The sequence below is a fragment of the Equus quagga genome, chromosome 11 (genome assembly GCF_021613505.1).
Source record: "Equus quagga isolate Etosha38 chromosome 11, UCLA_HA_Equagga_1.0, whole genome shotgun sequence".
NCBI classification, from domain to species: domain Eukaryota; kingdom Metazoa; phylum Chordata; class Mammalia; order Perissodactyla; family Equidae; genus Equus; species Equus quagga.
In genome coordinates, this window is record NC_060277.1 from 76,322,326 (window position 1) to 76,349,207 (window position 26,882).

General features: G+C 40.4%; 1 protein-coding gene across 1 annotated transcript in view; it reads right to left on the minus strand.

The window, feature by feature from the left end:
* CRLF3 (cytokine receptor like factor 3) overlaps window positions 1–26,882 on the minus strand; it is a 43,422-nt gene that overhangs the window by 14,675 nt on the left and 1,865 nt on the right. Inside the window, exons 2-6 of the mRNA XM_046677835.1 lie at window positions 16,437–16,644; window positions 13,532–13,619; window positions 12,326–12,503; window positions 10,704–10,926; window positions 9,887–10,019 (exon numbers count right to left, since the gene is read on the minus strand). Of these exons, the coding sequence (XP_046533791.1) occupies window positions 9,887–10,019; window positions 10,704–10,926; window positions 12,326–12,503; window positions 13,532–13,619; window positions 16,437–16,644 (830 nt within the window). The remainder of the gene's footprint in view (window positions 1–9,886; window positions 10,020–10,703; window positions 10,927–12,325; window positions 12,504–13,531; window positions 13,620–16,436; window positions 16,645–26,882) is intronic.

Consider the following 26,882-nt stretch of genomic DNA (forward strand, 5'->3'; position numbering starts at 1 on the left):
ATTTGTTCATTTTTCTTACTATCCCTGCTTCCCATGGTATCAATCTTCCTTGTGTTCCCTATAATTTGGTCTTGATTTTGAAACAGTGTCTTTTTCTTCTACCTCCTTACTAAGTTCTGGCAACTGCTATTTCATATCCTCCTGTTGTCAGTGCATCACCTCTTACTATCTGGCCATCTCCTCCCTGAGTTCTTGTATTGCTTCTTTGTAATCTTCCTTCATAACTGTGATTAACCTTTTTAAAATAATTAATACTGAGATGCTGGATACAGTTTTCTCCTCGTTTCTGATAATATTTTGGGTGTGTTTTCATCATCTGTAGAAAACATTTACGGCTCTTTTTCATTTTTCTCTCTTATCTTACCTTGTATAGACACTATGAGCACTCATTCTGTGTCATTTGTATAAATAGATTGGGTTTTCTTGTAATAGGTGGAGGGATGTAAGGGGGTGCATGGCAAACCAGGGTAACTTTCAGATTTAAGTTCTATGGCCTGTCCCCCATTGCTATAGGAATATACTGCCTTATAACATGGCTTCTCCTTGAAGCCATGTCTGCTCTAAGACTCAAAACCTAACCTGGTTCAGAAGAGCTTCTATTGCCAGACCTGGGCTTCCCTGACTTCTTCAGAGGCTGTTTCACAGACCACTGGTGACTGTCACCAAGGGACACAGTCCTTGCTGCCTAAGGTGACGCACTCTGGACTCCCCTGGGATTTTCCACCTTTCTCTCTGCTTCCTCAAGCAGAACACTCAAGCACAGTTTACAGCCTTAAGGTGGGGTCTTCTTCTGGGACTGAATATTTGGGGATTTCTCAGATTGACCCCTCCACACTCATCATTTTCCTCTCAACAAACTGTCATGATTTTCTCAATGGATTTCTTGCCTGGCTGTGGCTTAGGAAGCATTTACACCTAATTTGGAATCTGAGTTTTCTGTCTTAGTTTTGTTGAAAAAGCACTTATGGGTCCCCCACTTACATTCTTCTTATTACTCCAAAAAGTTTCTAGAAGTAGAAAAATTCAGAATTAACATGGTACCATGTATCTATTGGTCCTAGAAGTTCCCATTCTCTCTTCTGAACCCACTCTAATCAAGCTTTCCCCTCTACAACTCCACTGAAACTCTTCATGTCAGGGTCACCAAAGGATCTCCACATTACAAACCCAAAAGTCAATCCTCAGCCCTTTTCTTATCTGATGGATCAGCAACATTTGACATCACTGATCACTACCTCCTCCTTCAAACACTACATTGGTTTGGCTTCAAGAACACCACTTTGTCCCATTTTTCCTGTCTACCTCATGTGCTCCTCCTCAGAATCCTTTGCTGGTTCTTCCTTTTCTCCTCAACTGCTAAACGTTAGAATTCTCCAATGTCCTCGATCTACACTCATTCCCTGGCTGACCTCATCCAGTCTCATGGCTTGAAATACTTACCTATATGCTAAAAACTCTCAAATTAATATCTCCAGCCTGGCCCTCTCCACTGAACTCCAGATTTGCATACCCAACTGTCTACTCCACATCTTCACTTGTATGTCTAACAGGGAAGTCAAATTTAATTTGTGAAAGAACAAACAGATATTTACCCAGAATATGGTCCTCCTACAGCCTTATAAAATTCAGTAAATGGCAATTCTATCCTAACAGTTACTTAGTCCAAAAACCCCGGGGTCCTACTTGACTTTCTTTCTCACATCCCGCAATCAATCTGTTGATAAATCCTGTCAGTTCTTCCTTCAAAATATATCCAGATTCTGACTACTCACCATTGCCTCCACTGCTCCATCCTGGTCCAAGCTGCCATTAGCTTTCACCAGGATGACTGTTACAGCCTCCTAACTGGTCTTCCTGCCTGCACCCATACCACTTTACAGACCATTTTCCACACAGCCGCCAAGATGACTGGTAAAACATATGTCAGATCATGTCATTCCTTTGCTCAATATCCTCCAAAGGCCTCCCACCTCACTCAAAGTCAAAGCAGAGTCTTACAGGGCGAGACGATCAGGATTGGAAACTCAGCATCACTATTAATCTGTACAACCTTACGCAGGTTGCTTCATCTCTTTACACATCAGTTTCCACATCTGTAAAATGTGTCTACCTCATGAGGATGTAATGAGGATTTATATACATTAACTCATTTAAGTACTTAGAACTAACACATAGTAGGGCTCAAAACTGTTAGCTAGCTATGACCCCCAAGACTGTGAAACATAAGCCTGACTTGGTTTTACCTCGTGAAGCCTTTTATTGAGGAGCGGGGGGATCTCTGTATGCAGTATCAAACATCCTCCTTGTAAAGTGGGCACAGCTGACCTCCAAAAGGGGTGCAAAAAGGGCCTTTCTTTGAGAATTCAAGAAGAAACATATTTAGCCTTCCAAAAGAATAGCCCACCTCTCTGGGATTCTCTGACCATACTCCCCATCTCTGTTAGGCCCACGCAGACTCATTACTTGCTCTTGTTTGCATTTTTCTTCCCCATATCTTTGCTTCCTGCTTCGTCTGCCCACCCGAACTGTCCTTCCAGCTCTACTGAGATAACGCCTTCACCAACCCCTCATCCAGAAGGAACCCTTCCTTCCTCTATATTCCACAGCAGTCTGGATCTTTCTTAGATTAATTTATAAACTGCCTACTCCACAGGGAGCTAAAGGTTCTGCTTTGTTCTTCTTCTTAAGCTTTGCATTCCCTATGATACCAAGTACTGTAAATACCATCTGAGTGGAATAAGTGTTGAACGAAATGATCAGCCTCAGATTCAAAAAGACTGAGCGGCTCAGGAGATCTGTCCTTACATTTTGCAAAAGTAGTTTACAACAGAGAGAACATGGACAGGAAAAAAGTCTAAGAAATATTCACTAGATTATCTGGGAGGAATAGCTATTATATGCGAACGCCCCAAAGCAGAAACACCTTGGTGATTTCAGGCAATCCTCCCCCTACAAATAAACTAAAAGCTACAGTACAGAATCCGACAGGAGATCTACTTAGGAAACCAGCTGGCTTATCTCACCCAAGTCGATAATAAAGGGTCTGTGGGGAAAACTCTTCTGTCTGACATTCCCCATGTCTGTAATAAGAGCCAAGCTCCAACCTGAAAGGACTACACACCATATCTCTAGAGGGGATCACCTTGGGAAAATATAAAACCCCAGCAAAGCTGTATTCTCTCTGGGACACTGCATTCTATCTCAAATATAAAGAGGAAATGACAAGATTTCAAAGACCCTAGTTAAAAACAAATTAACTTTTTTTTTTTTTTTGAGAAAGATTAGCCCTGAGCTAACATCTGCTGCCAATCCTCCTCTTTTTGCTGAGGAAGACTGGCCCTGAGCTAACATCTGTGCTCGTCTTCCTCTACTTTATATGTGGGATGCCTACCACAGCATGGCTTGCTAAGCGGTGCCATGTCCGCACCCGGGATCCAAACTGGCAAACCTCAGGCAGCTGAAGCAGAACATGTGCACTTAACCACTGCACCACTTGGCTGGCCCCCAAATTAACTTCCTTTTTCCCTTTTTTTTTTGAAGAAAGATTAGCTCTGAGCTAACTACTGCCAATCCTCCTCTTTTTTGCTGAGGAAGACTGGCCCTGAGCTAACATCCATGCCCATCTTCCTCTACTTTATACGTAGGACGCCTATCACAGCATGGCTACCAGGCTGGCCCCCAAATTAACTTCTTAATCCTAGTAGAGACTATGCCTTTTTAGAATTTTCCAGGAAACATTAAATTAGACTGGAGTTTTTTTTAATATATGGAGCTAACAATTAGTTTTAAAGATACACCTGGTAATGACAGAAACCAGGCTCGTACAGAAAAAGAAAATCTCCCCAAGCTTAAATTCATTCAGAAAAGGTAACGCTAAATTGCTTAACTAAACGCAAGCACTAAACCAAACTCACATATCAAAGCGAACTATTTCTAACAGCTATCAAGCATAGCATTTCTAAGATACTTTGTATCTTAGAATGTTATCTCAAAGAGATACAAACTCTTTGACACTTCTCAGGTCAAGAAGTGGGGTCTATGCCCCTTCCCTGGGATCTGGACTCTGTGACTGGCTGAACAACAGAATATGGCAGAAGTGACACTGTGTCAGTTTCTAGGCCCAGGCCTTAAGAAACCGGCGGTTTCTACTTCCTATCTCTTGGGATGCTCATTCGTAGAAGGCAGCCACCGTGCTATGAGGAAGCCCAGGCAGCCCACGCAGAGGCCCACATGGAGAGGCATCAAGAAGCAGAACTAATGTGCCAGCCACGTGAGTGACCATCCCTAGTCAAACCACCCCAGCTAACACCACATGAGCAGTGACGAGCTGTCCCTGCCTAGCTCTGCCCAAATGGCAGTTTTCTGAGCAAAATAAATGACTACTGTTGTTTTCAGCTTCTAAGTTTTGTTACATTGCAATAGATAACTGGAACTTTTCTTATGTTCTTTGAAGGAAAAGCTAATAACAAAAAATAGCCAACTTATTGCCCCTTGATTTACCACTTTGTGTTACTTGTGAGAGGGAGGGTAGCACGGTGGTTACGAGCACAGACTTTGGGGCTAGAGGGCCAGGATTTGAATACTGACAAGTCACTCAGTCTCCCTGTGCTTTTGTTTCTTCATCGGTAAAAACAAGACAATAAGCTTCTAGGCTATTAGGACTAAGGAAGCTGTTTTAAAGAAAGTAGGTGGTAGAGAAGAGAAAGTAAAAAAAAATATGATTAAAAAAATAGTAAGATCGGGGCTGGCTCCGTGGCCGAGTGGTTAAGTTCGCGCACTCCGCTGCAGGTGGCCCAGTGTTTCGTTGGTTCGAATCCTGGGCGCGGACATGGCACTGCTCATCAAACCACGCTGAGGCAGCGTCCCACATGCCACAACTAGAAGGACCCACAACGAAGAATATACAACTATGTACCGGGGGCTTTGGGGAGAAAAAGGAAAAAATAAAATCTTTAAAAAAAAAACATAGCAAGATCAGGAAATCTCAGAAGCAAGGGGAAGGAAAGCAGGAATGTTAGACAGGAAATCAGGAAGAGGCCTGGAAGGAGGGCTTTGCTAGCAGACCCGGGCACCAAATGAGACCGGGCTCTCGAGGCTGTTAGGAGCCAACCAGTGGCAGGTTTCTTTGGCTTCAGCAGCCATAAGCATTCCAGAAATGTGAACATGGACAGATGGGGCTGAGCAACAGGGCAGTGCCTACGGAATTATAATCTCCCTTCTATGAGGCCCTCAAACACTGCCAAAAAGCTGAATAAAGTTTACCTTTATTCAAGTAGGCCCATCTGCCCCTCCCCTGTGCATGGGGGTGCCCTCCCCCAACTCACATCTTCTGACTTAACTGCTGATACTTGAAATTCCTTTAAACAAGGAGAGAAAACATTTTCATTCCACATGCAAAGGAAAAATGACAAAAATGAAAAGGTCTGGCTAAGATAATATTGATTTTAACTAAGTTTCAGTTAATCACTCCGCCAAGTGGAGCCCAGTCAAGCCCCTCTGGAGGAGGAGGGAGGAACTAATGGTTTATTGAGGCCTACTAAGTGTCAGATCACAGTCCACAGAGAGAAAGTGCATTTAAATCAATTCGTGTAATTTCCAATGTCTTAATCAATAAATATTTATTGAATGACTTAAGTAACAAACCTAAGTATGTCATCTATCAGACCTTCCCTTGTGTTCATAGAAGAAGAATTTAAAAGCAGGAGAGCATCAGGCCGCCATCACCAGGGGACAAAGGTCAGAGAAGAGGAAAAAGAATTAAGGATACAGTTGCAGAGAAACTGTAGATTTCAACATTAACTAGAATCACATTTATTCTCCCATGAAAACGACAAACAAGAAGCAGTATATTCCAGCAGTTAAGATCACAGGCTCTTGGGGCCGGCCTGGTGGTGCAGCGGTTAAGTGCACACGTTCCACTTCTTGGCGGCCCGGGGTTCACCAGTTCAGATCCGGGGCGCAGACATGGCACCACTTGGCAAGCCATGCTGTGGAAGGCGTCCCACATATAAAGTAGAGGAAGATGGGCGTGGATGTTGGCTCAGGGCCAGTCTTCCTCAGCAAAAAGAGGAGGATTGGCAGTAGTTAGCTCACGGCTAATCTTCCTCAAAAAAAAAAAAAAAAAAATCACAGACTCTGGAGTCAGACTGCCTAGATTTAAATTCCAGCTTTGCCATTTACCAGTTATGTGACACTGGGTAAGTGAACTAACTTCTCTCTGCCACAGCATCCTCATCCCTATAATGAGTAACTACACCTACTCCACTGGGTTCTTGTGAGAATCAAATGAGTTAATACAAGTATAGTCCTTAGAACAGTCCCTGGCACACAGTAAATGCTATTTAAATATTAACTGCAATTATTATTACTATGATCATCATTCTTACTATGGTCTGATATATCTGGCCTGAACCTATTAACTCAGGAAGCCCTATCATTACACAAAAGTACCCTGTTCTCAGGAGATCCACTAAGGAAAGTATTTCTGAAAACAAGGGACATAAACAGAGAATGGGTATGTTAGTATAGAAAACTCATAATTACTCTGCGGAATAATTAAGTAGTCTTTGGGTGTTAGACTCCTTATTTCTCTCTCTCTTTGTTGGCGTTTTTCTGATTATTGAGTCATTCTTTCCTCGTAATGTAAGGGGTGAGAGGAGGTGTCAAAAATGAGCCAAAGCACCCACAGTCAACATCATACTTAACAGTGAAAAACTGAAAGCCATCCCTCTGAGAACAGAAACAAGAGTGCCCACTCTTGCCACTCCTATTCAAGGAAGCACTGGAGGTTTTGGCCAGACCAACTAGGCAAGAAAAAGAAATAAAAGGTATCCAAATTGGAAAGGTACAAGTAAAACTCTCGCTGTCTGTGGATGACATGATTCCAGATATAGAAAACCCTAAAGAATCCACCAGAAAACTATAAGAAATAATCAACAACTATAGCAAAGCGGCAGGGTGCAAAATCAATTTACAAAAATCAGCTGCATTTCTATTAACTAATAGCGAACTAGCAGAAAGAGAAATCAAGTATACAATCCCATTTACAATCACAACAAAACAAATAAAATATCTAGGAATAAATTTAACCAAGGAGGTGAAAGACCTATACACTGAAAACTACAAGACATTCTTGAAAGAAATCAAAGAAGACATAAAGAAATGGAAAGATAGTCCATGTTCACGGATTGGAAGAATAAACACAGTTAAAATGTCCATATTAGCTAAAGCAATCTACAGATTCAATGCAATTCCAATCAGAATCCCAGTGACATTCTTCATGGAAATAGAACGAAGAATCCTAAAATTTCTATGGAACAACAAAAGACTCCAAATAGCCAAAGCAACCCTGAGAAAAAAGAACAAAGACAGAGGCATCACAGTCCCTGACTTCAAAACATACTACAAAGCTACAGAAATCAAAACAGCATGGTACTGGCACAAACACACACACACAGACCAATGCAACAGAAGTGAAAGTGCAGAAATAAAATCACACATCTATGGACGGCTACTCTTCGACAGAGGAGCCAAGAACATACAGTAGAAAAAGGAAAGTCTCTTCAATAAATGGTATTGGGAAAACTGGACAGCCACATGCAAAAGAATGAAAGTAGACCATGATCTTACCCCAGACACAAAAATTAACTCAAAATGGATTAAAGATTTGAAGGTAAGACCTGAAACCATAAAACTCCTAGAAGAAAATATAGGCAGTACACTCTTTGACAGTGGTCTTAGCAGCATCTTTTCGAATATCACATCTATTCAGGTAAGGGAAACAAAAGAAAAAAATAAACCAATGAGACTAGATCAGACTAAGAAGCTTCTGCAAGGCAAAGGAAACCATGAACAAAATGAAAAGACAACCCACAAACTGGGAGAAAATATTTGCAAATCATATAGCCAACAAGGGATTAATTTCCAAAATATATAAAGAACTCATACAACTCTCAACAACAAAAAGACAAACAACCTGATCAAAAAATGGGCAGATCATGTGAACAGACATTCTTTTAAAGAAGATATACAGATGGCCAACAGGCATATGAAAAGATGTTTAATGTCACTAATCATTAGGGAAAAGAAAATCAAAACTACAATGAGAAGGGCCAGCCCCGTGGCATAGTGGTTACGTTCGCGTGCTCTGCTTTGGTGTTACAGGGTTTACCAGTCGGATCCCAGGTGCAGACCTACGCACCGCTTATCAAGCTATGCTGTGGCAGGCATCCCACTTACAAAACAGAGGAAGATGAGTGCATTTGTTAGCTCAGGGCCAATCTTCCTCAGCAAAAAGAGGAGGATTGGTAGCAGATGTTAGCTCAGGGCTAATATTCCTCAAATAAAATACAATGAGATATCACTTGTCAGAATGGTATAGTTAACAAGATGAGAAATAAGTGTTGGAGAGGATATAGAGAAAAGGGAACCCTCATACATTGCAGGTGGGAATGCAAACTGATGCAGCCACTATGGACAACAGTATGGAGATTTCTCAAAAAACTAAAACTAGAAATACCATACGCTTCAGCTACGCCACTACTGGGTATTTATTCAAAGAACATGAAAGCAACAATACAAAGACATCTATGCACTCCTATGTTCACTACAGCATTACTCATAAGAGCCAAGATGTGGAAGCAACCCAAGTGCCCAACAACTGATGAATGGATAAAGATGCAGCCACGAAAAAAGACAAAATCGTCCCACTTGCAACAACATGGATGGACCTTGAGGGTATTATGTTAAGCGAAATAACCAGACAGAGAAAGACAAACACTGTATGATTTCACTCATATGTGAAAGATAAACAAACACAAGGATAAAGAGAACAGACTAGTGGCTACCAGGCAGAAGAGAGTAGAAAGGAAAGCAAAAGGGGTAAAGGGGCACATATGTATGGTGACGGATGAAAACTAGACTATTGGTGGTGAGCATGATGCAGTCTACATAGAAACTGATATACAATAAAGTACACCTGAAATTACACAGTTATAAACCAATATGACTTCAATAAAATAAAAAAATACGTTAAAAAAGAAATGAGCCAAAGCATAAACTAGTGCATTCTGATAACTGGTGACAGTTCAAATGACTTGGCTGATGGAGAACATGGCACCATTAGCTTAGATAAAACTTGCAGAGCTCCTCCATGCCTTATATGACAAGGGGCCAAGAAAAAAAGGGACTTGGAACAAGCACTCACGATCTCAAGACATGAAACAGAGAAGAGTTTGCTACACTGAGGTGAGTCTGGTGAAGATCAGGCAAGCTTTCCTTTTCTAAATTCAAAACTGGGCTTTCGGTTCCAGGAGGAACTATTTGGAAATATGACCATAGAGAACACATCTCAGATAACGTGAAAACAGGAAAAAGGAAATTTTTCTAATACAAAAAGAAATGGATAAAGAGAAAATTAATTGGTGGTAGAAGAGCTTGCTTTCAGTTTTATTTGACAGAGAACTATACATATATATACATAGTGCGTTTACACTGATAGGTTGTCCCTCTCAGAGACCTACTCTTACTGATTCACAAAGGAAAAACATTCTTGGCCTCTTAATTTTTAAGATTGACTTTTGAGAGGTTTTCTATTTATCCCTATCTCTCCAAGAGGAAAAGAGATCTAAACATAATGAGTAGGTACTATGTATGAGACATAAGCGAGGCATTTTATATACACTATCTCAGTTAATCTTCATAATAACCCTATGATTACAAATAAGAAAACGGAAGCAAAGAGAAATAAGGAAATCTCCCCAAAGTTCCACTGCCTACAAACAATGGAATAAACTCAGACTATTTTGAATCCAAAGCTCGCGTACGCTCTATGCACTTCACTAGCCCGCCTATGGCACAACACACAGATATTTTAATATCTACTTGCCTGAATGTTAACGTCTGCCCACAGAAATAAGTTGGAGCGCTGGAGTAGAGAACACCTGAGGATTCAGAATCATTCCGGAGTGCTATATTTCTTCGGCTGCTCAGACTGTACCCCTCAAAGCCAGCTGTCCACTCTTTTTAAAAAGCAAAGATAGCAAAAATTATTGGAATCTTTTGAGGAATATCTTTAATACAGACATGTTAAATAAAACTTGAAAGTAGAAGAGACTACTCTTAGGGGTCATGGGCAAGTTCAATAAAAAAAAAGATTCAGTGACATAGCATCGTGGTTAATCCTGTAAACCACAAAAAGGTTTTAGGCTATTGCTGAACAATTCTGGCATGGACGATCAAGAAGAGTTATCTCCTATCTAATAAAATCATGGTTAAAACATAATTTTGAGCTTATTCCAACCTGATTAAGAATTAATTAACAAATGAATCTAAATCTTTTAAAATAGTATACAGGAGAGATCAATTTCAAATCATAAGACTTTTAAGAAAAACTCTCTATCCAGATACGTATTGAAGGCTTGGGAAATCAGTGTCCTAATGCAATATTTAAAATCTCCGGTTTTAGGGGATGCTAATAATCCTGTCTGGCACTATTTTTGGACTCTGAAGATAAGAACTGATGAAAATTTCTCAAAATTCACATGAAGCAATTTGAGCAGGAAGTAAAAGACATATTCCATGTTGTTCTCATCAATTCAGGGTTTATCCTTGGGAAAAAAAGTTGTTAGCGGGCTGCCTTTAGTACAGAATACAAGCGTTATTATACATAGTTAAGCTTCAGGAGTGAGAAGGCAACAGCATACCATGAGGCACCAATGTGGAATGACCTATCTGGGGGACGCTCCAGGGACTCCACTCCTGTCGGCCATCTCCTCGGGCGCAGACTCTGAACTGATAATCAACATTGGGGTCTATGTGCAATACTATGAACTCAGTTTCAGAGCCTACATACACGTCCTCAAAATGATTTGAAGTACATTTACGGAACTGGAGCCTGTAATCTTGGGCTGTAAAGTCGTCATCCACCTAAAAAGAAAGGCTTTATGTTAGGTAAAAATCAGAGAAGAACTTCTCTCGGCAGTATTGCTTAAGAACTTTGAACGGGGGCATTTTCGGCCAAGCATAAGCCCACGTGCTGAGCATGGGCTATTCTCAGGAAGGTCACAGGAAATATGCCATCAATTTTTCCCTTCTTTTCCTTATTAAACAATGTGTTTTAGACTTCCCAGTCTGACTTGAAAAAAATCTGCTTCTTTTGAAGAAATAGCATGTTTTCTACACAATGATGCGAAAGATAAAATATTCAAGTTAGAATTCCACAACTACATCATTCATAAGACCAAGAGAGAATTAACATCCAGAATATATAAAGGATTCCTAAAAATTAATAGAAGACAAACCACCCAACAGAAAAATGGACAAAAGATAAGAATAAGTATTCTATAGAATAAGAAATATAAACAGCCAAAAATATATAAAAATATTCAACCAAATTTGTAATACGGAAAATGCAACCTAAAACCACAAGGTGCTATACTGGCTAAAACATAAAGTCCGACAATGCCAAGTATTGGTCAGGATACAGAGTAACACCATGCAGGTCACTGCTGGTGGAAGATACACTGGTACGACCCCTTGGGAAGAATTTGGTATTACCCAGTGGAGTATTACCAATTCTCTAAGACCTCATAATTTTATGGCTAGGTATATACTTTAGAAAAAAATCCTACACATGTACACAAAGAAACCTGAATAATAACGCTTATAGCAAAAAAACTGGAAACTCTAGGTCCACTGACAGGCAAAAGAATAAAAATGGAATAAGAGCCCTTGTTTTGAACCATCAAAAGCATCTCTACTTCTTTCTTCTATATGAAAGCTTCATTTAAAAAACTTCCACTTAAAAAAATAGTTTCCAGAAGCTGAGCACCCACTTCTGAATGATGTATTTGTCAACAGCCAAGACATTATGACTCATGTGGACATGGTTTCTATCTAAAATACGGTAACTCATACACATAATATGATTTAAGACACAATATTCTCAGCAATGCTGAGAGTGCGAGGAATTTTATTTCAGAGGTATTATTAGCACAGTGTTGAACAGAAAATATGAGACACCGATATTCACCATCGACTTTCGACTTTTCTAATAAATAGAAATGGGAGAGATCCTCAACTCACTAAGAGTTAAGTTTGGGAAATATGTGATGGGAAATATGTGTTGTGATACAGAGATTTTAAAAAGAACCGTCAAAACTGTGTATCTCAAACAAGACGAGCTACCTCAGTTCAAGCTCCCTGTGACTTTAATTGTAAAGCAACAAAGAGGAAAAAATATTCAAAGGTAGTTAATAAAAAATCAAAGACCCCAAATCTCAAATTCATCATGTTGAAGCCATTTCTACAATTCTGAATTACGTACCTTACACCACCGTACGATGATGCCTCCAGGTTTCTCTATTAGTTCTTCTATCTGTACTGGCGGGCGAGACGCTACTGTTCCATGCTTGAAAATGTGGTCTTTCACTATGTTAAGAATTGAGTCATCCAACTGAGCAGATAAACAAGGCACATCAACCAGTAAAGGCACTTCTGGTAAACTGAGGAAACAAAGCTCATTGTTTATGAGGCTTTTAACTGAGAATTAAAAACACAAGGAATATTTTAGATTGGTCACATACTACAATGATGCTGAAGCACCCAGTAAATAATGCTAATGGCAGTGGGGGCTCTGCAAGATGTTACATAAAGATTCCTTTCTCAAATAAACATGAGCAAGAAGACAGAAAACTGGGAGGATCATAATTGTCAAGTTTATATCAAAAGATCCATGGGTCATGCCACAACTAGAAGGACTCACAACCAAAATATACAACTATGTACTGAGGGGATTTGGGCAGAAAAAGCAGGGGAAAAAAAAAAAGATCCATGGGGCCGGCCTGGTGGTGTAGTACATAATGGTTAAGTTTGTGTGCTCTGCTCCCGGCAGCTCCGGGTTTGTGGGTTTGGATCCCAGGCGCTGCCCTACACACTGCTCATCAAGCCATGCTGTGGTGGTGTCCCATATATGAAATAGAGGAAGACTGGCACAGATGTTAGCTCATGGCCAATCTTCCTGACCAAAGAAAAAAGGTCCACTTCACTGAGATACGACTCAGTTTCAATGACATGTTCACAATTTTTAAAATTTAACACTTCTCTTGCACATCAGAATTGCAGATAATCTGTAGTGACACCTTACCAAAGATTACAATCACAACTATTTCATACCAGTAATACTGGCAATGGGCAGTGAATTTTGAAAAATATATTCTCTATCTCCCTTAATAAGAATCTTTAGGGGCCTGCTCTGTGGCTGAGTGGTTAAATTCACGCGCTCCGCTGCGGCTGCCCAGGGTTCGGATCCTGGGCGCGGACATGGCACCGCTCGTCAGGCCACGTTGAGACGGCGTCCCACATGCCACAACTAGAAGGACATGCAACTAAGATATACAACTATGTACTGGGGGGGGGGGGGGGGGGGGGAAAAAAAGAAGAAAAAAAAAAGAAAAAAAATCTTTAATTGGGGGGAAAAAGGTAGACAGTTTAAATGCTTAAAACTAATCCCAAAAGGCTCTACCTCCTTTACCTGTCCAACTGAATGTGTAAGGCCTTTTTGGTAAAGCTCCACAATTTTTCCTTCTGCTCTCCTACACCACCAAGAATGGCGATCTCACCTACAATAAGGAATAAGAGAACCAGTACAGTGAAAAATGGTCACATTATAAAGTAATCAACACAACTCACGCCTAGGCTGGTCTCCGGTTTTCTTGCAAGCAATTCTTAAGTGATGCCGCAGTTAAACTCCCAAAAAGTAAAAGTAGAAACTATTTTAGAAGTGACTCTAAGCTTAAGCGCAAGAGGAAAAGCGGTACACAATGGCAATACTTTGCCAGAGAGGAAAGATTCTGCTCTCAACAAGGAAATCTGCTTTGTCAACCAATTTTATGCAAAGCAGAAGGCCCAGGTGCTTTTTTCCATCTCTCCTACAGAATCTTCATCAACTTCATTAGGAGCAAGGACAAATACTACCCTAACAGGAGCAATAGGGCATGGGGTCTTATAAAGCCAGATGATAGAGTTATGTTTTCCTAAAAGAATATTATACATTAGATTGGAAATTACTCAACAGAATAGAAAGGAAACGCTATAAAAAGCCATAAAAAAAAAAAAGACCAACTTCTATGTCCTTCCACAGCCCTGAAGAACACTACCAGGACTCTCTTCCATCTGAAGGCACCCTGGAGTGACTCAAGTTTTTGGAGACCACACGACATGACCGTCTCCCTCACCAAAAGGAAAACAGAGACACTGAACACTGCCTCAAAGTCCTCAAAATTCCATAAATAAGTTTTTATCCCTCGGGAGGGGAGAGGAGGCAAGAGGATGAAATTTAAAATATTTCTGAAGTGTAGAAATATTCAAGTATCAGATGCTATAACAAACATGTACGTGCCTCAAAGGGTTTCTTTTCTAAAATAAAAACATTTCTCAGTCCTCAGGGTGATGGGAGTACACTCCTGACCTGTGCTGAACTGCTTTTGGGTTTGTTTCCAAATACAAAGTCTCCAGGGAAAGACAGCCTGTGGTCCTGCGAAAAAGAATTTTCTCAAAGGCACTGTTATGGCCAGTGGCAGATAAACACTTCTCACTGAAGATAAGACAAAAATGTAATTAGCATGGAAAGATAACACTAGAACCACATTGTAAGTGGGACTAAAAAGGGGATTAATTTCCACTTGGAGTGACAGACCTGTGAGCCACGCACACTTTTTTATGCTATCAATGAAGAATGCACTCAATGAAGAATGGATGGCATTCAAGCTCCTCCTTCGGCTCCTTTTTCCTCCACTGCCCTTTAAATGTTGGCACCCCTCAGAGTTCTACCCTCTGCCACCTTCTCTTCTCATCTTGCACACTGTCTCTTGATGACTACCTACTCCCATGGATTCAGAGTTGACATATATACCATTAATTGCCATACTGACATCTCCAGGTATGATCTCTCTCCCAAGCATCACATCCACATTCCCAACTACCTTCCGGCATCTTAAGCACCTCAAACTCAACATGCCCCAAACTGAATGCCTAACTACCTGCTGAAGCCCACCCTCCTTCTTTGTTTCCTATGTCAGTAAGTAGCACAATTCACCTGGTCATCCAAAATCAGGCTGGTTTTGGTCATCCTAAGCCTTTCCCTTTCTCCTCCAACCTACATCCAGGCAATCACCAATAATCAACACGTACTGATGGGTAAAATCATCAATCAGGCTATCTCCGAGAAGTCTTAAACCAGCTCTGCGTCATCTTCACCTGTCACTGCCTTCATCATTTCCTATTTGGATGACAGCCACAACTTTCTAATCAGTCTCTTTTACCTCCAGTCTCACAACCTCTAATCAAGTCTTCAAACTGTAGGTAGGGTCGTTTTTCAGAAATGCAAATCTGACTGCAAACTCTGCTGCCTAAAATACTTCAATAGATCCCTGATATGCCATTCACCTCACTCGTGCTGTTACTTCTGCTGCCAATTGTGCTGTTACTTCCTTTTCTTCCTTGCCTTCTTGATGAATTTCTTGAAGCCTCTGTAGCACTCCTCCTACGGAAAGCTACCCTACACTCTTCCAGACAGAGTTAAGCACTTCCCCTGGTCAGCTCCCATCAGGTCTCAGATCTCGGCACGCACGCCTCTCTCACTGGGCTGTGAACCCCAAAGGGCAGAACTCTTACCTTTTATTTGATGTACCTGACAAAGACCTGTGTGAAGGAAGGAAGGGAGACACAAAGGCAGGCAGGTAACAAGGCAAGATCGGGGATGCTTTAACCAAAATAATTGGCTAAAGTTAGGACTAGAACCACTACAATTTCAGGAGTAAACACCAATCATATTTCTTAACCTTCTAAAAATAATGGAGTTAAATACTATAAACAATCAACACTTTGAAAAATATCTGAACAGACTCAAAATGACCTTAAAATCACTGTCTTAAAAATGAATGAGAGGGGCCAGCCCAGTGGCACAGTGGTTAAGTGCACACGTTCCGCTTCGGCAGCCTGGGGTTGGCCGGTTCGGATCCTGGGTGCGGACATGGCACCGCTTGGCAAGTCATACTGTGGTAGGCGTCCCACATATAAAGGCACAGGTGTTAGCTCAGGGCCAGTCTTCCTCAGCAAAAAGAGGAGGATTGGCAACTGATGTTAGCTCAGGGCTAATCTTCCTCAAAAAAAAAAAAAGTAAATGAGATATCACAGAACCATTTGAAAAAATAATTTACTCCTTCTTGTTTTGTAAATGACTATAATGAACACTTTAATGGCACTTAACCTCTTAACCTGGGATACTTCACTGTGTATCCGTCATCCTATATTACAAACTGACCCAAGGTAGGAACCTCCCAAGCAGCTCACAGATGGCGAGAAGCCTGCTGGTGTCCGGAGAAATCAACAGTGTCTATCTGAATGTGTCACATTTTATAGGCTCTCTAAACTCCCACCTTCTTGGACCAGGTCCTCCGCAGTGTTAACTCCGTGCTCTATGAGCTTCTGGCAGTCATCTAGTGGTTTAATCGTCTCCTGTTCAATGGTGTCCACCTCTTGCAAAAGGGTCACCAATCGCTCATCCAGAAGCTTCCCAAGGGTTCCCTTTAAATCATTAAAATGCTGTTTGAGGACATCTCTTGTCTGTGATGCACTCTCTTTGATCTGAAAAGAAACAACGTAAAAACTCAGAATCCCTAGGAAAAGCTAATCCGCAGGCATCACGCATAACCACAAGGCACGGCACAACCATCATCTTCCATTTATTGATAAACCAAATGTGATTCATTCGCACAAACTTGCAGAGTTGCACAGAACTGGCCTTCAGGGGACACAGAACGGGCTCAGACTCCGGTTCCATCATTCACAAACTATGTCAATTTGGTCAGGTTAATTAAGCACATCACGCCTCAATTTCCTTCTTCGTTTAAAGAATATAATAATGCTTACCTCATGGAGTTGCTGTGAGGACTAAATAAAAATAATCTATGTGTTACACTTGGTAAAATAACTGGCACATTGTTGTTCTCAATAAATAAATGTTAGAAAGTATTATTATCTGCACGAAGTAGTTCTTGGCAATAATACATTTCAGTACAAAAAATTTTTTAATTAGGACAGGATTAAAATTCATTTTACTGAAAAGAAGTAAAAAAAAATGGTAGACTAGAAAGCCATAATACAAAAAAATCACCTCGTGGATAAAATGCCCTCATTATGCTAAAAGAAAACTAAGAATTTACTTAAAATCCGAAGAGACTCAAAAGAGGCAGAGAATGTGCATGAAAAACACACCTCTGGGGCAATGACTTAGTCGGTTGTGAGTCAGTCCTCTTTTCAAATCTCAATGAGAGGTTTACAGACCCTCTTTCCAGAAAAATGAATCATCCATACCCTAAAGAAACTTCTTCCATTTCAGAGGTTACAAATTCCCTCAGATGGCAACCATGGCTTGCCTGGAGCGGTATTTCTGAAACTTGGTTTGCAGAAGAATCATGTAGGCTGCCTGTTAGGATTCAGATTGCAGGGCTCCATCCCAGACTTACACATCCAGAAGCTTGCGGGAGAGACTGGAGGAGCGTACAGATGGCGTTCTCACTTTCCACAAGCACACCCATGACTCTGCAGCCCATACTTTGAGAAACACTGCCCTCAGGGTCACAGAGCCCAGATTAAGAACGGTTGCCCATGGGGCTGGCCAGGTGGCACAGTGGTTAAGTGCGCACATTATGCTTTGGTGGCCCAGGGTTAGCTGGTTCAGATCCCAGGTGTGGACATGCCCCCAGTTGGCACGCCACGCTGTGGCAGGCGTCCCACACATAAAGTACAGGAAGATGGGCACAGATGTTAGCTCAGGGCCAGTCTTCCTCAGCAAAAAAGAGGAGATTGGCAGCAGTTAGCTCAGAGCTAATCTTCCTCAAAAAAAAAAAAAAAAAAGAACCATTGTTCCAGGAGGTATCACAGGAAAATCTTTACCTCTCACACATATTTTGAAAACAAATTAGTTGTGTATACAGACACTAGTATCTTTTGTTTTTCATTTTTTTAAAGAATAGAGATAACATAATTCACTCTCTCGCTCAACAGGGAAATTCTTACTACAGCCAAACACCTAGTTGAATTAAAACAAACATATACTTTACTTTGCAGATATTATCATATCAGTTTCATATGACATATTATGTTTACTACCCTAACCCTTTTGCTAACTTATCTCAACAACAGTATTTGAAGTCAAAGAAGAATCCAGCAAGAAAGAATACAGTTGGCACTCCCTATTTGCATGTTCTGCACACACAGGCTCAATCAATCACTAATAACCAACTAGGATGGTTGCGTCTGTACTGAGCGTGTACAGACTTTTTCTTTCACCATTATTCCCTAAACAACACAATATAACAACTACTTACATTGTATTAGGTACTATAGGTAATCTTGAGATGATTTAAAGTCTACGGAAGGATGTGCATAAGTTATATGCAAATACTAAGCCATCTGATACAAGGGACGTGAGCATCCGTGGATTTTGGTATCTGCAGGAGTCCTGGAACCAACCCCCCGTGGGTATGGAGGGAACAACTGTATATCAAAATATGGATAAAGCACAATATTTCAACAGTTAATAGAGAAATTCAGAAAGCTTTCTATTTATCCTCAAATACTAAATTTAAAAATCAGAACGCGGGGCTGGCCCCGTGGCCGAGCGGTTAAGTTCACACGCTCCGCTGCAGGTGGCCCAGTGTTTCGTTAGTTCGAATCCTGGGCGCGGACATGGCACTGCTCATCAAACCATGCTGAGGCAGCGTCCCACATGCCACAACTAGAAGGACTCACAACGAAGAATATACAACTATGTACTGGGGGGCTTTGGGGAGAAAAAGGAAAAAAAATAATCTTTAAAAAAAATAATAAATAAATAAAACTCAGAACGCAAAATTATTTTCCAGAAATGTTCACAATCATGTAAAAACAAAATGCCCATGCCCAAGGACTACAAAGAAATACAGAAGAAAAACAAAAAAAGGAACAGTCTGATCGGCTGTGGTGGGCAGATCACGGAAACAGTTTTTTCTCCTTTGGACATTAATGTGAGTTATGCCGGCGTATGTGCAGTAAGTAAAGGAAGCCCTCAAATCATAAAGAAAAGGAGAGATGCTAAGTTAAGTTCCATTGCTAACAAATCTCTGTAAAGTTACTAGAGAACTTCTACGAAACAAATCCAAGTCAAAGTTTTTTTTAAAAAAAAGAGGCCATACTCAAAATGTACTTGATTTGGCTGCTCACTCAACTGTGGGATCCTTGAGACTCAGCCCTAACATACATAGCAGCTGGCAAATAAACGTTGAGTAAAAATAAAATTAATCCTGTGTGATTTTAAGACCTTTTTAAAAGAACCAGGGAGAGAATGCCTTATGATTTTGATACATCACCTGGAATATCGTTAGAAATGCCCCGCCCAGCACTACTGAACCAGAACGTACATTTTTAACAAGATCCCCAGGTGATGCATGTAGACCTCAGAGATACCAGAATAAATGAAGACAACACATTGGAGCACTGTAATATAGTGTGCACTCCCACCACCAAGAGGAAATTCTGCAGTGGAGCACTATACCACCGAGGGCCTGGCGCCCTCTTTAACGGATACGGCACACACACAGGAAGTGCATCGGTTAGGTAAAGTCAATTTCCTGTTTAGAAAGAATTCAAAAGCTCCTTCAGCTGCTGCAGAGCCTATGTTTTGTTTTTGTTTCAGAACCTCAGAAAAAAAGGAAGTATGTGAACACAAAGCAGTGAGAGGGCCGGGGAAGGGAGAATCCATTTCCAAACCCGCCTCCTGTACTTTCATTATAAATTTGGTCCCTTTTGTTCAGAGAATCCCGACCGTTGCTGTTTCAAACTTGATGCTACCTTGGCATCACTTCCTTCTCCCTGAAATAGTTCATAATTTAAAGCCTCAGTCCCCTTTAATCCAATCATGTGACTAATGAGGTTCATTTGCTTGGCTCTATGAACTCATTTCAAAATGCAGACTTCACCGCTGGGTGAATTTCTTCATATTCGATGTGGTACCATGCTCCAATATGTTCACCAACATGTTGGTAGCTCACTAAATCTTCACAACTCTGAGACGGGGATCTGTATTGTTTAACTTATCAAAAAAAGTAAACAAAGTAAAGCTCGAAGAAGTCAAATAACTTCCCCAAGGCTTCACGGTGCCAGAAACAGTCTGACTCCAAGGACCATGGTCTTCCCACTGTACCAAGCAGTTCAGTATTTACAGATCCCATTTTAAAGAGTTCTCAGGTAAACCTGTAAATTATGTATTGACTGAAGACACGTTCTGCTCTTAACACGTATTTCTCGTCCTTGCATGAAGAATCCTGCGGCAGACAACCAATCAGCCCCAAATGCTCCCTAGCCATTCTAGGCAAAAGAACTGTGATGGTTAGTAACAAAGTAGATTTAGGAATACAAATGATACACAACTCAAGGTCTCCAAAAGGAAATTGTAATATACATTGTTTACATTGATAATATTCCAAACGAATTTTCCACTAAAACCTCTACTGTAACAGACCATTAAAACTTATTTACAAAGTTTCCACTGCAGTTGAATCTAATCCCAAAGCAACTATAATTTCAAAGTTTTAACTTGAGGATAAGTTCACAAAATGCCAAAAAGTCACCGAGTTTATACATCAATACTAAGCCATGCAAAAACCTAGTAAATACACACTTCACAGCCCTCCAAGACAACAGGAACCGATCCAGCTTCGTCCACAGTTTAGTTACCAAAAAGTCATAAAACCTACATAGAATCTGATTTATGACATCTCTGGTTTTAAGTGGCAATATATAGTTGCTATATCAATATAATATAATATGTGTGTATATTTCAGGAAATTAAGTAACTGGAATCTCCTCTAAAACATCATGACTTTATAGAAGAAAAGAATTTTTATCCTCCAAGTTTAATCTAAGAATCTATTTACCCAATTAGGAAAATTGCTAATAGGAAACTAAAACGATCTTAAAATTAGAGACTGGCTTTAAATACGATTAGCTAACAAGAACATAGTGATCAAAAATAAAGACAAAGTAAAGATATAAAATAGTTAACTGAAATTGAAAAAGCTAACCAAAATGTTTCCTCTCAGTTCATATGAAATGTACTGCATTAGCTATTTGTCTTTGCACTGACACCAAATCATTAAAAAAAATAATAAAGATGGCAATAACAATTCAGCAGCAACTATCATCTACTGAACACCGGCTATAGGCCAGGTACTTATACCTATGGTCTCATTTAAATTCTACCAGAACCCTATGAAGAAAGCATCTGTAAGATGAGTAACATATGGGAGTCAGATGAACTTGCCAACATCACAAAGCTAGTAAAGTGGCAGAGAATTTGAACTGTCTGACTCGTGTATAGACTCCTAAGCACTGCTAGATTTCCTTCTTGTCTCTCTTAGACTTTTTTTTTAATGCTTATTTGAACTTTCAAAAAGAAGATCTTTATGATTTGGTAGTCTCTTACATTAGCGGCCCCCACTGAACCATGAACCACACCTCCTGGTACTCATAACCTTGAACAGTCCTCTCCCCTAGAACATAGGCTGGGCCAGAGACTAGCAAAGAAGTCAAATGTGCATAGCTACAGAGTGGAACTGATGCTGTGCCAGTTCCAGGCCTCAGCCTTCAAAAGACCTGGCAACTTCTGCTTTCGCACTTTTACGGGTCCTGAGCCACCATGTAAGAAGTACAGCTCTCTTTCTGGAGACAATAAATAGAAGGGGGAGAAAAGTGGGACGGGTGGGAGGGAGAGGAAGGGAGGAAAGGAGAGAGATGAACCGAGGTCCAGCCATGCCAGCGTTCCAATTGAGTTGTGCTACTGCGAAGGCTCCAAACAGGTATGTGAACGTTCTAACTTGAACATTCCAGCCTCAGCTGCCAGCTCACTGCAATTACATGAGTGCTGCCAGCAAAATCAGGAAAACTGAGCCCCAGTCAATCCCCAGACTAGGAAGCAAATAAAACGATTGCTCTTTAAGCCGTTACACTTTGGCATAGTTTATGTGGTAACAAATAACCAAATCACATGATATAACAAATGTTTAATTCTTGACCGTCTGCATTAATGAATAGAATGCATATAATCAAGACCATGGACAATCTAAAAAGAATGTCTGCAAAATTACACCCACAACATTCATAAAGGCACTCATTCAATATTTACTGAGGTCTAGTATGTGCCAGGAACTGGGGCTATAAAGATGAATAAGGCATGCTCCTAACCTCAGAAAAACTGTCATTCTGGTAAAAGAGAAAGTTCATGAACACATAACTATAATAAAACGTATTAAGTTCTCATTTAAGTGGGACAGCCACAAACTGCCATCAGAGCTCAAAAAGGGCATTCTGCTGGAAAAGAGAGCAGGGGACATTTAAAGAATAAGTTGCCAGTTGGAGATGCAGGGGAAGATCACCCTGAATAACAATTATATTTAGTGGTATTATCATTATGGCTAATATTTATTAAGCACTTCATATGTCCCTGGCATGGTGCTAAGCATTTTAAATACATTTCTCATTTTAATTCCCACATTGGCCAAGAAGGTACTATTCTCAACTTCATTGTACAGATAAGGAAAGGGCGGATCAGGAAAGTTGTTTCTCAAGGTCTCATGGCTAACAGAGGCAAATGCTAACAAAGTAAAACGACTGCAAATACAAGGGATTCATTGATACTCCTCGATAATCAAAGCCTGTCCTACATTTGTTCGGCTTTTTAGATCACAAATTAGGCATATTTTTTACCAGATTTATAGTAATAAGAATAGTTCTTCTCTATCAAAATTATACATACACTACAATTTACATTGCAAATAAAATCTAGAGAGAAAAAGTGGGCACTCTGACACTTTTTTTTTTTTTTTTTGAGGAAGATTAGCCCTGAGCTACCATCTGCTGCCAATCCTCCTCTTTTTGCTCAGGAAGACTGGCCCTGAGCTAACATCCATGCCCATCTTCCTCTACTTTATATGTGGGACACCTACCACAGCATGGTTTGCCAAGCCGTGCCATGTCCACACCCGGAATCCAAACTGGCAAACCCCAGACCACCAAAGCAGAACGTGTACACTTAACTGCTGCACCACCAGGCTGGCCCCAACCCTCACTTTTTAATTAACGTCATTAATTTTAACATTGTTGATTCAGAATACTTGTTTCAAATCCCTTCTATACTTTTCTATATTTCAAGTGAGTTTTGGACTCAACAAGAAGCTTTCAGAGTGTCATGTTTATAGACAATTTGTGAAAAGACTTATTTGAGAAAATATGACTGAAAAGCCAATGTAAATATGTGGTCTTTTCCACACAAATATAAGTGCAGCTCTTTCTTTTCTTTCTTTTTTTTTGCTGAGGAAGATGTGCCCTGAGCTAACATCTATGGAAAATCTTCCTCTATGTTGTATGTGGGCCGCTGCCACAGCATGGTCACTGACTAGTGGGGTCGGTCCATGCCCAGGAACTGAACCCAGGCCGCAAAAGCAGAGTGAGCCAAACATAACCACTAGGCCCCCAGGCCTGGCCCTGTGCAGCTGTTTTTTTTTTTTTTCTCTTGGTTGTTGATTAGTTTTGCTTCTAGAGCCTTGCTTTCAGTACTTTGGCATACCTCAGCCAATATATATCAGCCTACCACCAACAAATGCTCCATAAGTACCTATACAATAGACTCTCTTCACTTCTGCATTAAAAATTAGACTACACATGGGAAAATTTTCATAATAAATGCTTATGACATAATGTTAACCAAAAGAAAAAAATGGATACAAAGTTGCATATACAGTAGTCTCTCAATTTTGCAAAATAATATGTCTAGAAGGATACACCATAATGTTAACAGCATTGAGGGTGGCAGAATTATAGGTTATCTTAAAATTATTTCATCTGTGCTTGGTTTTCCCCAGCTCTAGATTTAACCTTTTCTTAGGATACTGTAATAGGGACAGTATAAATACTACTGCAGTAACAAATTATTTTCAAACAGATTTCTGGACTGTTTTGAAAATCGGTAACAGAAGGGGAAGTGGGAGATAAAAGAAGCAATAATAGCTTTCTTTTCTTTGCAGAGCTACTAAGACTTCCTGCCCTGGTTTTCTGAAATAACTTTTTTTTTTTTTCCGCTCAGTTCTGTATCTGTCCCAGTTTTTAACTAGTATGCTATGTGTTTTCAAATCCTGCAGGAATAATGATCTATGGAGAACCTGGTATTGTACATTAGTTTTAATCTTGAGGATAAACCACAACAATTTATGACACACACCTACAGTTTAGATGAAACTGCAGAAATCAGTAGAGAGCTGATGAAGCAATAATGGTATACTCTTAAGGCAATGTGCCTCACTTTTTAATGTGTCTACATATGTCACCTGGCGATCCTGTTAAAGTCCAGATTATGATTCAGTAGGTCTGGGTGGAGTCTGATTCCTGCATTCTTCACAAGCTCTCAGGTCATGATGCCACTGCTGTGGTCACAGACCACACTCGTAGTAGCAAGGATCAGAGGGACACCACTGACCAGAGTCCTCACTAGATAGTATCTTAATTAGGTACCAGGATCTGGCCCTTTACTCTGAAGAGTAGAGACTTGCTTTTGTCAATGCTCCTGAGAGACACTGAATCACATGAACTAAAAGGCACAGGAAAGCCAACACACTCATTTTACAGAGCGAACTATAACTGAACACAGACCAGAACACTGGTATTTCTCACTGTAGGCACTTCCAGTACCTCAAACTAATCCCCCTTGGATAACGCACAAAGATGGAGTTTCTGGACCGCACAGCTTAAGGACTAGACTCCGGACAGTGGCAATGTCATCAACGTAGTGCCACTCTGGGAGGTAGTGCCAGCTGACATCGCTATGTGACATCTTGATCAGCTATCTCTATTTACAACAAGCAGGAAACCCAACTCTGTAGAAATAAACAAGAGATGAAAACACAATGGAAGTGAAATCTAAAAGTGAATACATACGAATTTAGGTTTTTCCTATTTGTTTCATTTTTAGGGGTAACAGTCTAATGATCAGCCATCAAAGAAAAGAGTAAATCCATGAGGGCAGTGGTGTGTTTTCCTGACCACACTATTTCTAGGACCTAGAAGTATCTCTGACCTACAGGAGGCATCCAACAAATATTTATTGAGTGAATGGACAAATGAGTATTTAAGAAGAGTGGGAGTTAATTTCTTTGGTATTTACATCTTAGTACCAAGAATTCCAGGGAGCTATGGATAACTATTCTTAACGATTTCAACACCCGTTAGGCCAGGCTGCCTGTAAACATTATCTAGCCTTTAACTTATTCAAACAGTAAGAGTTACAGACTACCCTTGCATTCCTACACAGAACTTCCTTTTCTCTGAAGACAGGGGGTAGGGCCTAAACTTAACCACAAGAGGAGAAACTGCTACATGTTGGCAGTTGTTTTTGACAGAATAACTTAAAAGATTTTTACTCTTCTTCCTGCTAGACTTTCATAGACACGATTTCTTAATATGACACAAATTTCATGAGAGATTTTTAAAGGGTAAGAAACAAAAGCAAAGATAAAAAGTATGCCAGGAGTTCTTGAAAAGGTTAAACAAAGAGTTAACCATACGACCCAGCAATTCCTAAGTACATACTAAAAGAATTGAAAATGTGTCCACACAAAAACTTGTACTTGTATATGAATGTTCGTAGCAACGTTTTTCATAATAGCCAAAAGGTAAAAATAACCCAAATGTCTATCAATCGATGAATGGATAAATGTGGTATATGCATACAATGAATGTTATTCAGCCATAAAAAGGATTAAAGTACTGATACATGCTATCACATGGATGAACCTTGAGAACATTATGCTAAGTCAAAGAAAGCCAGTCTCGAGGGGCTACATATTGTATGATTCCATTTCTATGACATGCCCAGAACAGGCAAATTCAAATAGAGACAGAAAGTAATTTGGTGGTTGCCAAGGGCTGGGGAGTAACAGGTAACGGGTATGGGATTTTTTTTGGAGGTGAAGAAAATGTTCTGGAATTAGATAGTGGTGATGGTTGTACAACTTTGTGAACACACTAAAAACCGCTGAATTGTACATTTTAAGGCACAAATTTTATGGTATATAAATTACGTATCAATAAAAAAATCATACGCCAAAAGGAAAGAGAATGAGCAAGTAAAAAATAGATATAAAGGGGAGCATCCTTCCTCTCTGCTCTCCTCCTCCGTGCAAAATCTTTGACTAAAAAGCCATCTATTTCACATAGTTATTCTGAAAATGACTGGAACCCTAAAAATATCCTAACCACCAAACAAAAGCAGCTGCTTATTTTGATAACATTTTTGTAACACAGACCTTCCTTAAAATGCAAGTTGACAGAGGCCTTATTCTACAAACCCAAACGTGTACAATCCACTAGCTTTGAGGAGAGACACATTGTAACTGGCACCAGCACAAAACACATTCCAGTTCACAAAACAGAACTCCACGATTACTCAGTCTAGTCAGAAGGCAATGTCATCAGGAACCTAACTGTGTTGGATGGTCTCTTAGAGTTTTCTGTCTCAAGCCCAAGACAATGGGCCTCAAAAACAAAACAAAAACCCATAGCAAATTACACTAAATTATAGGAAAGTATGTCCTGTATTTAAATTATTGGATATAAAATTTAGGGGCCGGCCCAGTGGCGCAGCGGTTAAGTTCGCACGTTCCGCTTCTCGGCGGCCCGGGGTTCGCTGGTTCGGATCCCGGGTGCGGACATGGCACTGCTTGGCAGCCATGCTGTGGTAGGCGTCCCACGTATAAACTAGAGGAAGATGGGCACGGATGTTAGCTCAGAGCCAG